The 21130-nt window shown below is 40.1% G+C and overlaps 2 protein-coding genes across 3 annotated transcripts in view; both read right to left on the reverse strand.

The window, feature by feature from the left end:
* Window positions 1-1885: 1885 nt before the first annotated feature.
* slc39a9 (solute carrier family 39 member 9) lies at window positions 1886-18487 on the reverse strand. Its single transcript, XM_034159808.1, has 7 exons — window positions 18018-18487; window positions 17751-17859; window positions 8587-8790; window positions 7621-7689; window positions 5669-5754; window positions 2800-2934; window positions 1886-2672 (listed from the first exon to the last, which is right to left on the reverse strand). Exons 1-7 carry the CDS (start codon window positions 18111-18113, stop codon window positions 2439-2441), a joined length of 933 nt encoding a protein of 310 aa, XP_034015699.1. The 5' UTR covers window positions 18114-18487; the 3' UTR covers window positions 1886-2438.
* Window positions 18488-20095: 1608 nt separating this feature from the next.
* rbm25a (RNA binding motif protein 25a) overlaps window positions 20096-21130 on the reverse strand; it is a 31991-nt gene continuing 30956 nt past the window's right edge. For both annotated transcript variants that reach the window (XM_034159807.1, XM_034159806.1), the window contains exon 18: window positions 20096-20493. In XM_034159807.1, coding sequence (XP_034015698.1) covers window positions 20401-20493 — 93 coding nt within the window. In that variant the 3' untranslated portion in view covers window positions 20096-20400. The remainder of the gene's footprint in view (window positions 20494-21130) is intronic.

The following is a 21130-nucleotide window of genomic DNA, read 5'->3' on the forward strand; positions in this document are numbered from 1 at the left end:
ACCAAATGCAGTTTGTCATCTGCAGTCCTTCGACGGGTATCTGATGTTGTCATGTTCGGTGCGGCATTCATCGCTTCAGAGAGGTTGAGGAATTACAGAGAGGAAACTTCTTTGTCTTTCGGCTGTTCCCGTTAGGGGTCGCCACAGATCAATCGTTTCCATCTCACCCTGTCCTCTGTGTCTTCCTCTGTCACACCAAACACCTGCATGTCCTCTCTCAGCACATCCATGAACCTCCTCTTTTGTCTCCCTCTTCTCCTCCAGCCTGGTGGCTCCATCCTCAGCATCCTTCTCCCTATATACCCTGGGTCCCTCCTCTGCACATGTCCAAACCATCTCAATCTCGCCTCTCTGACTTTGTCTCCAAACCGTCCCACCTGAGCTGTCCCTCTATGTTCATTCCTAATCTTGTCCATTCTTGTCACTCCCAAAGAGAATCTCAACATCTTCAGCTCTGCCACCTCCAGCTCTGCCTCCTGTCTTTTTGTTAGTGCCACTGTCTCTAAACCATACAACATAGCTGGTCTCACTACTGTTTTGTAAACTTTCCCCTTCACTCTTGCTGATATTCTTCAGTCACAAATCACTCCTGCCACCTTTTTCCACCCACTCCACCCTGCCTGCACTCTCTTCTTCACCTCTCTACCACACTCTCCATTACTTTGAACAGTTGACCCCAAATATTTAAACTCATCTACTTTCACCACTTCTACTCCTTGTAACTGCACTATTCCACTGGGCTCCCTCTCATTCACACACATGTACTCAGTCTTGCTTCTACTGACTATCATTCCCCTTCTCTCCAAAGCATATCTCCACTTCTCTAGACTAGACTCAACTTGCTCTCTACTCTCACTACAGATCACAATGTCATCTGCAAACATCATAGTCCATGGGGACTCGTCTGATCTCATCTGTCAACCTGTCCATCACCACTGCAAACAAGAAAGGACTCAGAGCTGATCCTTGGTGTAATCCCACCTCCACCTTGAATGAGTGTCATTCCGACTGCGCATCTCACCGCTGTCACACTATTTTTGTACATGTCCTGCACTACCCTAACATACTTCTCTGCCACTCCAGACTTCCTCATACAATGCCACAACTCTTCTCTTGGCACCCTATCAGTTCTGTTTAAATTGAGACTGAACCAAAGACCTTGAGCAAAATGGAATTCTGACACAAGAGTGGCTTCAGAGACCATCCACGCCAGCAATGACAAAAGTGATTCCATCTCAGGGACATGGGGCACGACTGTGGTAAGAAACGGTTTCTCTGTAGTCTACATGTACATACAAGCTCTGCTGAGAGCAGGCACAGTGATACAACATCCATATCAGCCTGCACGCTGACGCTACTACTGTTTCCCTCTTTAAGCAGCAGGGCGAGGCCACGTTCACATCTCTGTCCAGTTAATCTACACCACCTTAAGACACTCTGCTGCCCTCCTGAGGAACAACATTACACCTTGTGTGATTATTGCTAAAAGTGAAAATAATTAAGAGGTTAAAAATAAGTTTGCTTAAAATATTGGCCTCACCCAGACATTGGTAAACACCAACATTTGTGTCCCCAGAGGGTTGTTCATTCATGTTAAAGTGACACGTCGCACCTGCCACCTCAAAATATAGCCATATTACCACTATGTACAGCCAACAAGAGAGCTCCATGTACATTTATCCTGCACACTGTGGAACTACTCTGCATGTAAACAAGCAGAAATAACATTTATGAACTCCACATAAAATAAAAACGTGACAGTCTGAGCCCATTTTGTCCTGCAGGACAGGGGCACCAGCTGGCTGGACTGGGAGCTTCATCCGCATGTGAATTTATGGGAAACACTATCTTTTTTTTAAAACAGTACATCGGCTTCACTTGGTTATTTTTTTAAGTGATACTGCATCCCAGCCAGCTGTCGCTCTGTAACAGAGCGCAAGATGTGTGTTGATTAATAAAATGAGCAAACAATTCACATGACAGGTCCTTGTCAAATTCTCTATTTGGCACTTGAAAACCAGTTAGAACAGCCTGAACAGTCTGCATCGGTGAGAAGACATTTATGAGCTGTACAATGGAAAAGTTGAATTTTCTTCTGTGACGTCACAAAATCAAACTGTTCCAAATGTCAGCAGAACATCACTGGCATCAGCATTGGTCCTCTGATGGTGGACGTAATCGGTGATCTCGAACTGAACATGTGCACTTCTGCCAGGATGAATGGAAATGGTGCAGTGTTGTCAGAGTCGATTAAAAAACAAAATAACAAAAACACTTAATCACTGTGGCTGCAACTGATTTAGCCAACATCCTTCATTCCCTTCTTCAAGCTGAGCTTCACAGCTCATTATGTGCCCGCAACTGTGACCACGTCCACATGGTCCTCCGACTGGCTGCTGTCCTCCAAGACCACGTCTTAGTCCATCCAAGTCTCTGGTCTAATGCTGGTGGCCGATAGACAACACCAGAGGAATGAGGCAGCCCAGCACCAGGGCTCCCACTTCCACCTTGCTCAGTCCCTTCCCACCATTCCCTGCTGTGGAAGTGTGACTGTGGCTGCCGCCCCCAACCTCAGGAAGGACGTGGACGGTTGCCACATAAAGGAAGGTGCCCGCGGAGAAGAGCATGGCTAATCCGGTGGCATTGATGTTCGACAGCGCCTCTTTGCTGCTCTGTGGGTGGAAACAACATTCAAAAAAAAAACAAAAAACATCAGCGGCTGTCTTACCTCAATAACTGCTGCTTCAACTAATGTGAACAGATGATAGTCACTGGATTTTTTGTTGTTTGTTTTTTTACCTGACTGAGACCTAAAAACGTGAGCATGGCAAGCAAGGGCGCTGCTATGGCGAACACCAAAAGATGTTTACGGATGCGGTTCCTCTCCAGCCCAGCATGCATCAGGAAAGACACCAGGCCAAACGCTGCTGGAGCCTGTCAACAAGAACAACACGGTGAGGTGGACACATTCACACATGCAACATAGGCTGCAGTTTAATTAGATGTCCCCGTCATGCTATTCTGCCCACAATCAAAGTCCCTCAGTATTTAGTGTCTGTTGATCCATTTTTATTCATTCATTTTCTGAACTCACTTATTTAAAAAGGCTGTAGATATAACTATAGAATATATAGACTGAATATATACACTGGACAAATCCTGTGTAATGTCACCCGTAGCCTTTTTATAGAGACTCGGAACAGCCTATATGAAGCCCATGTCTGGGCATCATCATGTTGGCAGTCCCTCCCATGCTGATTCACGATGAGCTCCTTAATGCATGAAGGGGTGGAGCGTGGGTGGTTCAGTATGTGATTAAAAAAAACCTGAACACACCCCTATCTTTCAGTCCAACCACCTAAGCTAACAGACTAACCTGGGTTTGAGTGTTTATTAAATCCTATTTCTAGGGACTGTGTGGTGGCTCTCATAATAATTTGCTTTGGTGTGGACATTAAAAGTTATGTGCCGCTTATTTTCTCAGTAGTTACGCATTGAATGGACCTAAAGGATGAAGCTACGACCGCAGTTAAAAGTGCTAAGTTTACCGCTTATTTAAGGGACAACGTTGGGGTGGGGGGGCCTTCCTGGTGGTCACTGGATGAGGTATATTGTTTTTTTTTGTTTTTTGTAGATTTGTTTTTCCTTTATATCTGAACAACTTATCTTGCAATTGCCATCCACTACCAAAAATAAATAAATAAATAAAAACGTGAAATTGTATTGCTAGCCTTGCAAAATACTGTGGTGACACGTAATGAGTGCACGGGCAGAGTGTGTGCAGATAAGACATTAGGTCTGAATAGGCCTGCAGCTGCCACTATGGAGTTAAATTTGTCTCATTAATACTTGCAGATGCACAGAGGGTGACTTACAAATATTCCTTGATTTGTACACGTGCTTTGTGATCCACAAACATAAATTTCTGATTTGTAGCTTGTATGTTGGGTTTTACAAATAAATGTCTGTTTGTAAATATACTGTTTTTTCATTTGTAAAAAAAAAGCATTTGCAAAACAAAATTATGTTTGTGAAGTGTGATTCAGCATTTGTGGATCACCGAACACACGCATTCAACATGTTGCTCACTTATGCAATATTGAGACATTCTCAGTGCAAAACTGCACAAATCCATAAACAAACAGCTGGCAATTCACACAAAGCAACACTGTCATACTCGCAAATGCACAGAGGGTGATTTATAAATATTCCTTGATTTGTACACGTTTTTGGATCCACCAACACACATTTCCAATTTGTAAATAGTGTGTTTGTTTTTACAATAAATAAATAACGTGTATTTGGAAATATATCATTTTTTCATTTGTTAAAAAAGCATTTGCAAAACTGAAAATTCTGTTTCTGAAGTGTGATTCAGCATTTGTAGATCACCGATCACACGGTGGACTACTATTATTGTAATTATTATGATAAAAATGTATACAAATCAATGGTTGTCATTCCATCTTTCTTCATCTCTAAATACAAAAGAAAAGTGAAAGCATATGTATTTTCAAAAGTGTATGTTAAATATATTTTTGTCTAACTAGTTACATATGGAAAATTTATTGGGGGAAGGCCAGCAGTGGCCGTTTCCTCCCAAGGTGTACCCCCCCCCCCCCCCCCCCCCCCAAAATCACAAAATATTGCACAAACAACCATTTTCTATTTTATTATTTTTCTTATTTTAGAAGAGCCCCTAAAATTGCAACTGAAAATTACATCAAAAGACTCTTTCCATATGCAACTAGTTAAGACAAAAAAATATATTTAAACACACATATTGATTTGTGTACGTTTGTGTACATTTTTGTCAGCGCAAACTGTGTATCTGCGCAGTTAAATCTGAGTTTTTGTCGGCGCAAACTGTGTATCTGTGAGTTTAAGGCAACAAGCTGCAAATGCGCGTTCCCGCTTTTCACGGCAGGGGTGCTGCCCCCCCCCCCGTCAAAATGCATAGAACAACACTGCCATCTACTGGATGGAAATGTGAATAGCAACATATATTTGTGAAACTGAGCAGTTTTGCGTTCAGAATGTCTCAATATTGCATAAGTGAGCAACACGATAAATGCATGTGATCGGTGATCTACAAATGCTGAATCACACTTCACAAACAGAATTTTCAGTGCCTTTTTTATTTTTACAAATGAAAAAACGATATATTTACAAATAGACATTTATTTGTAAAACCCAACACACAAGTTACAAATCAGAAATATGTGTTTGTGGATCACAAAGCACATATACTATTCAAGGGATATTTGTAAATCACCCTTTGTGCATTTGCAAGTATTAACGAGACAAATTTAACTCCATATGCCACAGGTGAGATTTTATTTTTTAAATGTTCGAGCATTACAGCTCTTAAGTGCTGATGAAGTGTAAAGAAAATTTCAATAACAATAATAATAAAGAGAAATCTTCAAACTTGAATGGCCAGCTATATCTTTAATACATATACATGGATAGATAGATACATAGATATGGAAGCAAGGTCAGACAAGAAAATGTACAGGAGACACACTGTTGTTGTGTACCTTATCTCTGACTTGTCATTTGTTGTTATCACACTTTCTAACAATCAAGCAAATATCAAAAAATTTTTCTCCATATTGTGCTGCATTCGTTAAAATACAATGATTTTCAACACAGGAGTGAAGCTTACCTTATGTAGCATGATGGCCACAAAGACAATGAGCTGAACACTTGTCTGAGAGGTGGAGGCCGCAGCTCCCAGCGCCACGCCATCAGCTGGACACAAACACACCGTGCTTTCAAGAGCCAACTGTCACAGCTCAGAATATTCACATGCAAATTTTAAAGGCATATTCAAAAGGGATTAGTTTGACGTGGAGGTGGGGTAATGTAATTATTATGCACCACTTTAGCCATTTTAATAGGCTCCATATTCCTATGCCAGTAAAGAGTCTGAGCTTCTATGAAATAATTCACAGAAATCGCCTCAGGTTACACTAATAATGTGGAAATACATGCTGGTAAATATTTCATCATGCCACGTGGAACAGGAGTTTTCCAAGGTTTATTACAAGGATGAAGGCACTTGAAGAGGCATTTGGAAGACAATTAAACAGTAATTTAACTTGAAATTAACACCTGAGTTTTAGTTTGGGGGAGTTTCCGTAGTAATATGTTCACACATACAGTGGGGTGAAAAGTATTTAGTCAGTCCCCGATTGTGCAAGTTCTCCTACTTAGAAAGATGAGAGAGGTCTGTAATTTTCATCATAGGTACACTTCAACTATGAGAGACAAAATGAGAAAAAAAAAAAAAAATCCAGGAAGTCACATTGTAGGATTTTTAAAGAATTTATTTGTAAATTATGGTGGAAAATAAGTATTTAGTCAATAACAAAAGTTTACCTCAATACTTTGTAACATAATCTTTGTTGGCAATGACAGAGGTCAAATGTTTCCTGTAAGTCTTCACCAGGTTTGCATACAATGTAGCTGGTATTCTGGTCCATTCCTCCATGCAGATCTCTTCTAGAGCAGTGATGTTTTGGGGCTGTCGCTGGACAACATGGCCTTTCAACTCCCTCAACAAATTTTCTATGGGGTTGAGGTCTGGAGACTGGTTTGGCCACTCCAGGACCATGAAATGCTTTTTACAGAGCCACTCCTTTGTTGCCTGAGTGGTGTGTTTGGAATCACTGTCATGCTGGAAGACCCAGCCACGTTGCATCTTCAGTGCCCTCACTGATGGAAGGAGGTTTTGGCTTAAAATCTCACGATACATGGCCACGTTCATTCTTCCCTTAACACGGATCAGTCGTCCTGTCCCCTTTGCAGAAAAATAGCCCCAAAGCATAATATTTCCACCTCCCATCTTCACAGTAGGTATGGTGTTCTTGGAATGCAACTCAGCATTCTTCTTCCTCCAAACACAACGATCACATCAGTAGCACAACTCTGTTACCTCACTGTGCATCATCCGTAGCATGCATATTACAAAATAAAGTGAGCCATTAAATAAAAAAGTCAGTGGGATAGAACATGTTTGTTTCATGCTTGCATGAGAGGTCTTCAGGCCAAATGTTCAGCCTTAGCACATGCAGACCACAGGTCTGCACAGAGCGCATAAAAATAAAGTGAAGCCAACAGGTAAGAAGAAGAAGGCTGTTTGGAAAGACAGATCTCTTCTGTCACAAAACAGACAACATGGGGGATGGAAAAAAGAAGAAATAGTATGGGAAAAAATTTTTTTTCGAGGGGTGACAATGACATGTCTGCCTCATTTATTAACTTCCAATCTCTTTCATTTGTGCCTAGATCTTTTTTATCCAGTGTAAATTGGCCATAACATCCTTTGGAAAAAGCATGTCTAACCTTAAACTCCGCCTCCACTTAAAAAGTTAATGCTATCTGAACAAGACTTCTGTTTCAAAACTACAAGAGTTCACAATTTCATTTCAAATACAGGATTAAAATAATCAGTCGGTAAGTTTAAATCTGTTTCATAGCAATGTAATTAAACAGGTTTTCATAACATCTGACAGAAAGCTGAATCATTCAATTCATGGATTTGTTCAGGCCAATGTGTGGTTGAACTGAAGACTAAATTTGCAAAAAATATTTTTTACCGAGTGGCAGACGTACCTGCAGCATGGACCACGAGTCCTAACGTCGTGGTAATTTTTGAAGAGGAAACCCTTGCTGACTCTGGATCTAAACCAGATAAGAACAGGTTGTCGGAAAGGTTTTTGCAAGGAACAAAACTTCTGTGCATTTAAGAACATTCAAGAAGAGGAATGCACATGAGAATGACACGCACACAGCACTTCAACAAACAGCACTGTGCTTACAGACAACACATGACAAATGACTTTCAACATCATTTGCTACCAAGGAGAGGAATATCAGATCATTAGCAATATACTATAGATCCCATGATATTAACAACATGGTTGAGGTGTTTACATGTGCGCTGTATGTGGGCAGCTCCTGCAGAATGAGAACAAGTATAGTGGAAGCAGGAGTTAACAGCAGGTGAGGAAGAAATGTGAAGCTGACATAATGACAACGCAATATTGCCATATCATAAATGCATCAACATGATGTAGAGCGTATTGCAGTGCTACAGTGTGCACCTCCATTGGCTCTGTGCTAAATGTAGGAGGAGAATGGGAGTTACACAGCAGGTTGTTCCCATCTGTGCTCCTTGAAGATGCACAAATTCAGAGGAAAAACATGCATACGACACCACAATTCACAGTGTTTCAAACACTGCTTCGTGTGCACAAGACACCATTTATTTGTCTAATTTGATTCATTAGTTCCCACGTTGTGTCGAGTGGCGTGTGACACTTATTGTGTGTATATATGGATTACAAACACAAAAACATTTATTGAGCATAAAAGAGTGAAATGTGTTTTCTTAGAAATACTGCATGCACAGTAATGAATAACTCAGCTGTATGCACCGACAAAATGATTTAGTTTACTTGTGTACATGACACTGATCAAAGCTAAGAGGGTGCTGAATTTGTATCATCTATGTTGGGGATTTTAGAACCTGAGCACCGTTAGTATGAAGGACAATTTTTGTTATTGTTGCACACTGACCGTCGGTGTTATGCACATGAGAACTGCCTATCTGGTCCACGAGCAGCATGAAGACAAAGCCCAGGACTAGAGACACGCCGATGCAGGCATGGAGCTGCTCGTAACTGTGTTCATGTTTCCCGCTTGCACCCAGCGCTGCATCTCCCTCACTTTTCGCCTCAGACACTTCCACCACTCTCACCTGGCTGTGGCTGTGGGGTGCACCTGCAGACGAACAGAAGTGGAATGAACAGACTGAAGTAGGCGGGCTGTTGATTCAGACAAATCTATTATTAGCAGCTAAAGTTTGCATTCTTAAGGCCCTGTCACACCTTGGCGATTTAGCCTGGTGTACATCTAATTAATGCAGCTGTCACACCTTGAGATTGACCAGCGTATGCCAACAGCCCCGTTTCCACCAAGTGGTTCAAGTCGGTACTGCACGGTGTGGTGCGATTCAGGAACAAAGTAATTTAACATTATTTTTTTAATTTTCATTTTTTTATCTTGGTGGGCCATTTTCACTGTGTACACAACGCTGATGACTCGACTGGCTGTGGTAAACACTGAATGAATGGAGTGCTGTGACTCTTCACACTTTTAAAGTGCCAGTTGCTTTCTGATCAGGTCACCACGGACCTGAATAATGAAACGCTGGAAAGACTTATACAGACGGTTGCCCAGTTCTGGATCACCTTTTTTAAAGTCCCGCTATACGGAGCCATAATGCAACTGAATGTCCTTTAATTGCGTATTGCTGTATTGGGTATTTGGATGTTATTTAGCTGAAAAAGTCTGGGTGGGGTAGTGCTTCTACTTAAAGTGTGAAGCCACATTATGTGTGGTGCAAACATTTGCCAGAAATGGATCACTTTTGCCGGTTCCGGATCACGACACTCTGTGTCACTTTGGGGGCATTCCTGGTATCTGGCTGGAGCCCTTCTAATGCAGAATGATACACACTGTGCCTTGAGAATGTGTTTTGAACACAAAATGATAGAAATTATACTTATTAAATGAGAATTTACTTAGTTTCGAAAGGCACCGTTATATGTTTTTACGAGCAAAAAATGAAGTGTGGAGGTGAGATTTCTCCCGAATTAAAAAGTAAAAGCCCCCACATTCATGCCCATTTGTGATGTTGAGATGACCCCCAAAGTCCACATGGCTCACAACTACAGACACGAGGCTGCTGCTTCAGTGATCCGCAACCGCCAAATGTTCGCGTTGGAGATAAATGCGCGCAGCAATTAAACAGCAAGACATAACACACTGACATTTTCTACCCAAGTAACTAAGTATTTTCCCACTCTAGAACCAAAAACACTGAATGGCTAACTCACCTTTGCTACGTTTTAGAGATCTTTAAAACTTGCAGGAATGAGTGAATGAGAAAACGTGCGCACACCGCAGACACCAGGATGTTTTGATTCCTCTGCTGATCACAAGGATGGCTGAAACAGGTGTTGTGCCGAATTCAGCACCCCTGCCGTGAAATGCACCCCCTTCGCAGGAACGCGCATTTGAACCTCGTCACCTTTAAACTCACATTTAACAGCACAGATACACAGTTTGAGCAGACAAAAACGTACACAAATCAATATGATCTTTATTCTATCTCACGTTGTCTCCAGATATGTGGGAGTGAACAGAATATGTTCATATTTTGTTAGCTCAGTAGGAACGAAGCATCTCTATTTTCATGTTTATTTTATGACGTTTCATCACACTACGGTGTTTGTTTTAGTGTTTATTTGTTTAAATCATTTAAATTCTATTCTTTGACGTTATGAATTAATATGCAGCTTGTCACTGTGGAACATTTAAGGACCCGCTGAAATTAGCATCCATTCTTATTGTCTGTATATGTATTATGTCTGTGTATAATATATTAATTTATTCAGAGTATCCTAATCATCAGAATTATTATTATTATTATTATAAAAAATGTACACAAAACAATGGTTATCATTCCATGTAATTTAATTTCCAAATACAACACAAAAGTGAAAAGAACGTGTATTTTTGGAAGTGTGTGAAATATATTTTCTATCTAACTAGTTACTTATCTAAATAGATTTATTGGCGTGGAAGGGGAGAGCAGTGGCAGTTCTTCAATTAATAACTCCCTGGGCGAGACCCACTTCGAGCCCCCCCCAAAAAAAAACCCACAACATTTTGCACAAACAGCCATTTTTATTATTTTAATATTATTACATTATATTATGCTTTATTAATCTGTCTTTCAGGGAGCAACAATTATCTCTTTAATGTGCATATTTGTCTCAACATTTAGCAAAATATGTAACTTGATATTTGTAAATATTCGGCTAAATGTGTAAATACTTTGCATTAAGTAATCTGAAAAAGGTTTAGGTTTGACAGAAATGTGACACTATAGTGTTTTCCTTTTTTCCCTAGTTTTTGGTCTTCATCTGTGGGTCAAAACAAATTTAAATTGAAATGTTTCCCATGTCAATGAAATCAAATGTGATTCTTTTTCTCTATTAAATAAACCAGTTAATTATGAAGATAAGCCTCATTTTAAATGTCATTATTTTTATTAGTAGTAGTATTATTATTACTATTTTGTCAGTCTTTGGCCTCCTCTGTCAAACTGACCATGGATTTTAGCATCCTTAAAGTATATAAAACATAAAGAGTAGGTGTCATGGAGGATATTTTTTAGGGGGGTGCATTTTACGGCAAGCCAGTCTGCCACGAAATGCACCCCCTCCTATCTCCCCCCTGGAAGGTGTCACATTGATGAAATTTGCTGTATCTATCAGTATCTGTGCTATGAATGTACTCTTAAAAGCATTTCACACTGGGACTAACAGAAGGATATTTTTTTTAGGGGGGTGCATTTTACGGCAAGCCAGTTTGCCATGAAATGCACCCCCTCCTATCTCCCCCTGGAAGGTGTCACATTGATGAAACTTGCTGTATCTATCAGTATCTGTGCTATGAATGTACTCTTAAAAGCATTTCACACTGGGACTAACAGAAGGATATTTTTTAGGGGGGTGCATTTTATGGCAAGCCAGTTTGCCACGAAATGCACCCCCTCCTATCTCCCCCCTGGAAGGTGTCACATTGATGAAATTTGCTGTGTCCATCAGTATCTGTGCTATGAATGTACTTACACATGTGGTGATAATTTCACTCCAGAAAAATGCCTGGTATGTTTACTTACTCCACTATCATGATCAGACATGATGAGTTTATCTCAAAGCTTGCCCTACACTTTCCAGTAAGTATGTTGCTTCTCGTGTAAATAATCCTTGAAGCCCTGCACGTGACCGACAACATGGTGATGGGGAGTGGTCACGTGAATGCAAGGGGTCTAGACGTATGTATTCCATATAATAGGTGAACACGGCACTACGTCACATCCGGTTAGCAACGTGACCCCAACGAAAGGGATTTGTTGTCAGCAGCGCTGCTAGACAATGGGGGGGAGGTTCTGGGCTGTGTACACAGTAAATGCCAGGCTGTCCACAGGGGTCATGAATAAAGTAACAATCCATGTCCTTGTTTACACAGATTGGCTGTGACGTGTCAGAGGTGGTACCACCATACCTGTGTACAGAAGCCTCCTTTGGATCAGGAGTACCTGTGCCTTGGGTGCAAGTGATGGTATCTCTTATGTTCAAAAGTAGCACAGCATGTTTTGGAAACATTTAATCGATTGCTAGTGATTGTTAGTTTATCATTTTATTGATAACATATATAGATTTTAATATTCTTTATACTGGGTTTATTGCAACTGCAATATTTTTTTAGGTTTTCATATAATGGCTTAAATACTTATTTTAATATTGTGTTTCTTATGTTGACCCAGGACGGAAGACCCAGGACATGCTGGAGGGAGTACATCTCTCGGCTGGCTTGGGAACGCCTTGGGGTTCCCCCGGAAGAGCTGGGGGAGGTGTGTGTGGATCGGGAGGTCTGGGCGGCTTTGTTTGAGCTGCTGCCCCCGCGACCCAACTCTGGATAAAGCGGAAGAAAATGGATGGATGGATGGGTTTCTTATGTTTGCAGTGGTATTATAATATAACAAGACAGTTTAACTTTATCTTATTGCTTAAATATTTTAATATTGTATTTCTAATCATATTTACAATGGTGTTCTAATTACAAGATAGTTTATTTGTTAACTTTATGTTGTTGCTTAAATATTTATTTTAATATTGTATTTCTAATCATATGTACAGTGGTGTTATAATTACAAGATAGTTTGTTTTTTGTTAACTTTTTTTATATTTTTTTAATATATATTTATATATTTTTTATATTATTGCTTAAATGTTTTCATTTTATTGCATATCGTGTTTAAAGTGGTGTTTCAAATAAAATAAACAGTTTATACGTTTAGGTTTCTTAGGTAATTGCTCAAATATTTTAATATTGCAGTTGACATTGCGTGTCTGTGTGTGTGTGTGTGTGTGTATGTGTGCGCGCGCGCGCGAGCCACTTCTAAAGACATAAGTTAGGTGAATTGGTGACTTAATTGACTGTACCCAGGTGTGTGATGAAACAGCATTAGGACTGCAGGTTTCAGCCAATCAGTGGCCAGCATTGATGGACGTATTTAGACTTGTGTAAATTACAAGAAACGAGTGCCAACAATCACATAACTTACCTACAATTTATGTCCCGCATGTGCGGGACGCATGAGTCATATGCTGGCATTTGTTGAAAATTTTTAGCATGCGCAAAATTTTTCAAGGAGCTCAGCGTATTAGGACGTATATCAGCGAGCTTCAATGTGCTTCAGCATGCTGTTAATTTATATACAAAAAAAAACCAAAACAAAAAACTTACGCTTAACTTAGACTTATATCAGCCTTTTTTTAATACGGTTGGCATATGCTGGCTAAATCGTCAAGGTGTGACAGGGCCTTAAGATTCTGCAACATAGAATATCCCAAATCCACAACATGAACCACAACTTTCTTCTGCAAATAACTGAATGATCACAAATCAAATATTTGATAACCCAAAGCATAGGTGTCAAACTGACTTCAGAAAGGGCCACAAGGGTGCAGGTTTTCTTTGTAATAGCTCAGTCACACGGCACTTAACGAAGGGCAATGAAACCCTCTAACGAAACAAGAAATCTGGACTTTCGTTGGCATCGTTTAACCTTCGCGCAGCTTCGTTCTTGCAGCTGGTGCTTCGTCAGGATTTTTAAACTGTTGAAAAATTTGAGCGAAGGGCAACAAAAAACTCAATTCGTCCATGTTTTGTTGTCGTTCTTGACGTGTTTTAATCGTTTGTTTAGTTTTTGTAATGTTATTGTTTAGTTTGACTTCCTTCGACTAGCTGAATGTTTTCACACAGGGCAGAAGCCGGTTTGAGCACTGCTGCATTCATGTACCGCTGGAAATTACAGGGCAAACTCAGCCTGTTTGCTTGGATTTTTTTTTATCTGGGTGGGTGGGTGGGGGTCAGCTTCACTGGGCTCAGACACCGTATATAGGGAAGAATTAATCTTTTGCGTAGATACAATTAATTATTTTGCCACAAGCAACTGCTGAATTTGAAACAGTAGAAAAGCTGTGTAATTTCAGACAGTACTTGAACATAGCAGCAGCGAGAGCTGCAGCTCCTGCATGCGCTGATTATTTTTTATTAAACAATATGAGTGTAGGAATGACAATCCAGCCCTTCTGTTCATGTGGCAACAGGTAGATAATTCAAATGATTATATAAAGCGCTGTTCTGGAAGGCAGAATTCACTTTGTGGATCAGCTGCAGGTGGTTGAAATAACCGCACGTGAGTCAATGCGCGTTCACATGGACTGATCAATTTACTGCTCTGATATATTCAATCATCTTTACACTTATATTTCTTCCCTGTTTTGACAGCATTCTGTTATAAATCAATATATATGGCTTAATAATATAATACAGTGATACAGCAGTGACCATTGCACACCAGAGATTTTTTTTATTTTTATTTTTTTAAATTGGAGCAAGACAGAGCATGCAGCGTGTTGACAGACGGTGAGGAGTCTGATGATGAGATGATCCCTCTTTTGTTCTGGATGAGGAACCAGAGCAGGTGGGTCCCCGATGTGCACACAGATCTCCACAGATTGTTTGCAGTTTCTACGGGACTCAGGCGCTATGAGCTCCGTCCCAGTGCCGAGTCCTGGAACTCAGTGATGCAGACACACACTGCTCCAGCTGTGGCTCCAGGCACGTTTTGTTTAAAACGTTAGGATCGTTAGCTTCGGATTTGTTAAGTTCCTCTTTTGTCCCTTTTGCGCTCTTGCTTCGCAGGCTATTCAGTGATAAAGCTCTTTTCTCAAGGAACTGTGGCTTTTTTTTTTTCTTTTTTCCCCTTCGTTCAGGAATCATCATGTGCCGTGTGACTGGGCCATAACCACCAACTCCAGCAGGTGATTTCACTCACTAACATCACTTTGAGCAGATGGGATGAGTTCATCTATGAAATCACCTGAGTTAGTGGTTAGAAAGAAAACCTGCACCCTTGTGGCCCTTTCTGGAGTCAGTTTGACGCCTATGGTCTAAGGGGTCTACTGCTGTTTGTTGAAGTTTGTTCTGGTGCCTAAACTTACCCGACATGTATTCTAAATCTCCCTGCTCCACCTACAGCTAATTAACTCAGTCAGTTGTGTTCAGCCAATCAAGAGCTAGGCAACACAGTGCTAAATGTTCAGGTGTGACTAAAGCATGTAAACATTAAAGCACAGGGCGGATGCTCTTCGTAAACAGGGCTGCTCTATCTGTCAAACTGGAACAATGGGGACCAAAAGTCAATACAAAGAATCTCTCTTCCTGTGTTTCTTTCTGTGCCATTTCCTGAAGTGCAAACTGTAATGATTCTGAGGCAGAGATCCTAGTGAGCAAAGTAAAACAAACAAGGTCGAGAACCCACATTTCATCTAGTACATTCCCAGGTTTTTCCAAATCTTAGGAACGCCTCAACATTCACTTTTTTTGTTTGTTTGTTTGTCATTTCAATGTGTTGCTGTTGCACAAAATTGTTGGAAGACTTTAATTTTATGTTTTCTCTTTACTGATATGCTGAGATACATTTTCAAAGGTAATGTTACAAGACCTTTCTCAAACAGGGCTACTGTCAGATGCCAAAATTTAGGGGACTCTCAGCAAGACAAACAGCAGATGTCCATCTTTGTTCAGTCCCTTTTTGCTCAAATACCCAGGGAAAGGAAAATCAATCTAGAGTGATGAAATCAGTGCCAAACTGGAACTCTTCCAACAATTTCACAAATGTGCTTTAACAAACACCACATTGTATTATGGGTAATGGCAAAACCCTTCTAAAGCTGGGTTACACTGTTCTATTAAGCAGAATGAAATTCAATTTTCATACACACTGTGATCTGGATGCTTTCAAACATACTTATACTTCGTCTGGTCCAGACCTTCAGATTTTTCAGTTTATTCCAAACCAAAATAGCCAGTGCAAAAGCCACCTCGTACCACGGTCCAGACCAAAGAACCAAAATTTGGTAGACTCTAAAGACATGGTCTTGGTCTGAATCAAACCGAATCATTGTCAGGTGCATTAAAGGAAGTACAAAAAGATTCAAAAATAGTTTCTACCCAACTGCTGTTAGAGCTATGAATGCCACTGGAAACACCTAGTTATGTCACATGCCACACTTGAAATGAGTGCAATATTTGTTTATGTGCAATATCCACTGCCACTGAAATATCCAGAGTTTTCTACACATTTTCCTCTTTTTTATATGCAATCTCCTCTCATAATTTTCTTTTTTTTTTATTTGCACTCTGAACACACCTCTTTAATTTGATTAAAATTTTATGTTTATTTTTCTTTTCTTCACTAGACCTTTCAAGTCTGCATGTAGTTTACTCAGGATTATATTTGCACTGAAAGGCTTGCACCTTATCTTTTGTTCTACTGGTTACAATTACAATATATAATCTGTATTTGCATTTGCATTGAATTCAATGAGAACTTTACAGTCCTGCAGACCCAAAAAGTCAGAGTAAAAGTATGATACTGACCATTGAGTTCACTGACTCGACTACACCTATACATAGGAATGTGGACAAGTAGGCCAATGCCTCGATTAGGTTCTGCATAATTGCATGTGACCGCATTTTTCAGGAGTTGCACAGAGTTCCCTGCAATTCGCATTGCTATTAGCTGTTGGAGGGATATCCTGATCTATTTTTAGGTCAATGATTTAGAAGAATTACCCAGCTCCCACCTCGTGTTTACATTTTTGTCACAGGCAATCGGAGACAGAAGTTACCTGAGTTCTTATTTTTGCTTCGTCAAAGTCACTTAAACTGTACTGGAAGGAAGAATAGGGTTTAAAAATCAATGTATAGGGAATAAAGAGTAAGTATTTCTCTTTCTGAATTTCAGAAGGATTGGCTGTTTCACAAAGATTCTGGTCAATTGCCAAAATCCAGTGACTGCAAGTGTTGAGATGATATACCATTTAAAATGAAGGAGAATGAAGGAGATTGTGGTAATTCATCATTCCTGAAAAATTCATGGAGATATCTTGGATATTAAGGACGTTATGAGAAAAAATATGAAGGAACAAGTCCAATTCGGTCACAAAGGCCCTACTGTTTCATCTATTCATTAAGGCCAGGAAAACAAGCTTGATTCCCAGCGCAAAAATGCCCATAACTTCCTTAATACTTAAGATAATGACATGATTTTGGTGTCATTTTAAAGGGTCTTTCATGTTCTTTCTGAATTCACAGTCAGATTTTATATTGGTATGAGACAGAATTTTTATATACATCCCTACTATACAGATGGAGGCTCATAGCAGACAAGTACAAATGGTTATCATTTATCCCAATGATCAACAGAATCCATTAATTTTTCTTTGTTCAAATGGAACTAACATCAAATTGATAACAAGCAGACGTCAAACACGTACGTCTACAAGCTAATCATTGTTAAGTACGGGGAGACACAGCCTACAAAGATGATGACATATCATAAGTATTTCATGACAAATTCTTTTGTTCGACTGTAACCATGCAGTGTGAAAACTGAACTAACCAGACCAAAGGTTTACCAACGTGAACTTTGCTCCAGACCTTGTCCTGGACTTTTATGTGTGAAAACACCCCAAGAGAATTGGAAACATGCATTTCATGAGGCCGCGAAGAATGACAAGAGTAATGTCTACCTTCAAGGATCTCTTCGTAAAGTGCATGAACCCCCTCTGGAATGATGACAGCTAGAGCAGTTCCACAGAGCAGCCCTGCTCCCAGCACAGTGACCAGCTTCAGCTTCTCCTGCAAAACAATCAATCAACTTCCATTATCCGATAACAAGCTCAAAGATCTCACTGAAGGCACATCAGGTCACTCAATAACATGACCTTTGACCTGTCTCCAGCGGTGATGACTTACTGTAAGCTGCACTGTACAAAAAGCTTTTGGCGCTGACTTACCTCTGATAGGTTGACTGCTAAAGGTATGGTCCCGGCCACATAACATCCCACCAACATGGACAGAGACAGCAAGCTGATGGAGGTAAAATCGTCCATGGCTGCACTTTTCCTGTTGCTTGTTTTTCTTGTCACTCGAAGCTAAAATCATAAAATTCCAGCCAAGACTTGTCACAGCGACTTGTTAACACGTTTGCTTCCGTTCACATTAAAACATCCACGTTTCCAAAACAGATATCAGAGCCTCTGGCCTGGAAATGCTAGCAGCGCTAAGCTAACTAGCTTTAGTATTTGTGCGGCTCTCAAAACAAACATTTAACTCCGGCATGTCATATTTTACGTACAATGTCTCGACTGCTTGTACCGTTTCTCATAGCTTAAACAATAAAATATATATGTAGACCAGAAGTACCCGAAGTAGTTAGCGGCTTACTGGCTGACACAACAGCCTCGTTTGATAGATGGAAGTACTTCCTGTATGTTTCTCCCCGCCCCCTGTCGTTACGTCACAAATAATACCAAAGCCCCGGAGCGAGTGCCGATGTTTTGACTCACCGTGTCAAGACTTGTTTTGTTTTCAAATAGTCACGTGGTGGGAAGTGGTCGCGTGTTCGCTCCGTCGTGTCCAAAAGCCATGTTTCTACTCCCTTATGATCGTGTCTAAGTTGACTTTGTTCTTCAACTAAAACAGCAGGATCTTCAGAACGTCAACATTCACATGACGAGAGTTGAACTAAAAGCCACGAAAATAATGTTGAAAATTATGTTTCTAAGTATAGGCATGTAGCCTGTACAATGCGAGTTAATATATGGATCAAAAGTTCAGTTTAACTCAAAACAGCATACGCAAAGCATGGTGTACACCTCTACTCACGTTAAGCTGGCATACGGTTTTATAATGAAGGTAATAAAGTCTAGAAATTATTTCTATAGCAAAAGACAGCGCTTTAAACGTATGTTCTATTTGTGTAGCAAAAGATATGTGGCGCATGCCCTCTGATAGACTGGCGTCCTGTCCAGGGTGTACCCTGCCTTATGCCCTATGAATGCTGGGATAGGCTCCAAACCCTGTTACCCTTAATTAGACCAAGTGGGTATAGAAATGGCTGGATGGAAAATATGTGGCGTATTGACCCTCGTTTTCAATAGGATGCTACTTCTAGCTTCCCCGGTACAACACCAAGAAATGGTTTCAATCAGAAATTTTCTTGCACAGAAATTAAAAATCAAAATGGCATCTGTAGCAGCCTGGATAATGGTAATTTCTTTTAAAGAACCTTTCTCTAGTCTCTCCCCCCAACGGGACCAAAATAATGGTGTCAATTTAAGAAGAAAAAAAAAAAAATGATTGTGCAGAAACAAAAAGTTGACAGAAACATAATAGCCCTACATGGTCGAGCATTAGCATGACAATAAATGTAATTTTCCCCCACGTCCATATACATATAATGTAGATAAACCCATCAAAAGCTGTCAAATTTTGAAAGCACAACATTGTTTTGCTATAATATCCTATAGACCTCTCTGCCACCGGAGCTTGCTATGGGATTATGTGCATGATGGAAATTAGGAGCAGGTGTGGTTCAAATTCCACGGAGCTTCTGGTGGCCAAACCAAGCACTGTTTGTGACTTGTGTTTTAAAATTCAACATTCCTTTAGTCTAACAATGTCATCAATCACAAAAATGAGTGGGACTGATATATTCGAGGTTTAACATGTTTGGTAGGAGTGGTAACATGGCGGCCAGCGGCTTCACTTTCCAGCAATCGAGTGATCCAACTTTTAAAACAGATCCATGCTTCAAATCTCATTTTGCAACGTCTTCCGGGTTACGCTTCATGCAACCTGCCGTAGTAGTTGTTGCCACGTATCAGCTAAAAGCGTAGACGAAATATCTGAATATTCTAAGAATACAGAAGACAGCTGAGGAAAATTAAAGGAAAAATATTAGGCAAAAACACACCATATACAAAGCCATATCCTGCAATATGTCTAAATTATTTTTTTAAAAACCAATGCGAAGTTCAAATATTCACACAGTGAATGAATAGAGGAAGAAAGACAATTTAAAAAAAAAAAAAAAAAAGCTTATTTATTTAACAAACTGAAGCAGTGCTTCAACATAGCAGTAAATGAAATCAAGAAGTGACCAATGTTTTGCCTTCGCAAAGAAGAAAAAAAACACAGCAAAGGCTTTATCATGCAGTCCTTCTGTGCAACCCTTTTCTGTTACCATCAAACCATTCCTTCCACAAACAGATAAGGCAGCAGGATCCTTGGTGATGAGGAGGTGCACGGGCACATTTGTCCGTCTGCAGGGCCAGATTCTCCAAGAACCAGAACATTTGGTTAATTTCAAAGTCAAGAGAATGAACTATCCTCTCTTTATTTCGCCAACCCAATTTTCTTGGCTTCAGTTTCATATATCAACAACCTCCACATTTTTACTATGAAGACCTCTGCTTCTTCATCAAGAACCTAAGGACAAATAGGATGATTAGACATATCAAATATGTGATTTAAAAAAAAATAAAATAAAAAAATCAATCTGCATTACTATATATTTTCATTACACAACTATAAAACGGTTCATTTTCATGAAATGCCAGTTAAATTATGAGTCCATAATATACAGATTAAGATAAAAAGTTATTAAACATGCCAGGGAGGGCATGTTAAGGATTTCTGTTTGAATAAAATGCTACCCAAAGCCTTCGTAGCCTCGTTGGCATTTTAATGAGCTTATTGGATGTGAAGTCTGGCTTCACACCTTAGAACTCAACTCTTGGCTGCATCCTTACTTTGCAAGTACTCACTCTAAACATAAGTGCAAGTATCCACAACACTGTGTTGCAGCCAATGTCGATTTTCGCAAAGCATTTGATTAAGTTGTCCGGGCTGCACTATGGGACATCCTGAAAGTTTCAGAGTCTCAGACTTCTGCCCAATAAATTCTGGTTTTCATCAGGGATGTGTTTTGGTTTCTCAAGTTCAATGCTGGGGAAGGTTGTGGCAAACTTAGGAGTCTCTGAGTGGGGACAGGTTTATCAACCTTTACTTTGTGGACGATGCTGTGATCTTTGCCAAATCAATGGATGCCCTAATTGCAGAAGCT

The sequence above is a fragment of the Thalassophryne amazonica genome, chromosome 19 (assembly GCF_902500255.1).
Source record: "Thalassophryne amazonica chromosome 19, fThaAma1.1, whole genome shotgun sequence".
NCBI classification, from domain to species: domain Eukaryota; kingdom Metazoa; phylum Chordata; class Actinopteri; order Batrachoidiformes; family Batrachoididae; genus Thalassophryne; species Thalassophryne amazonica.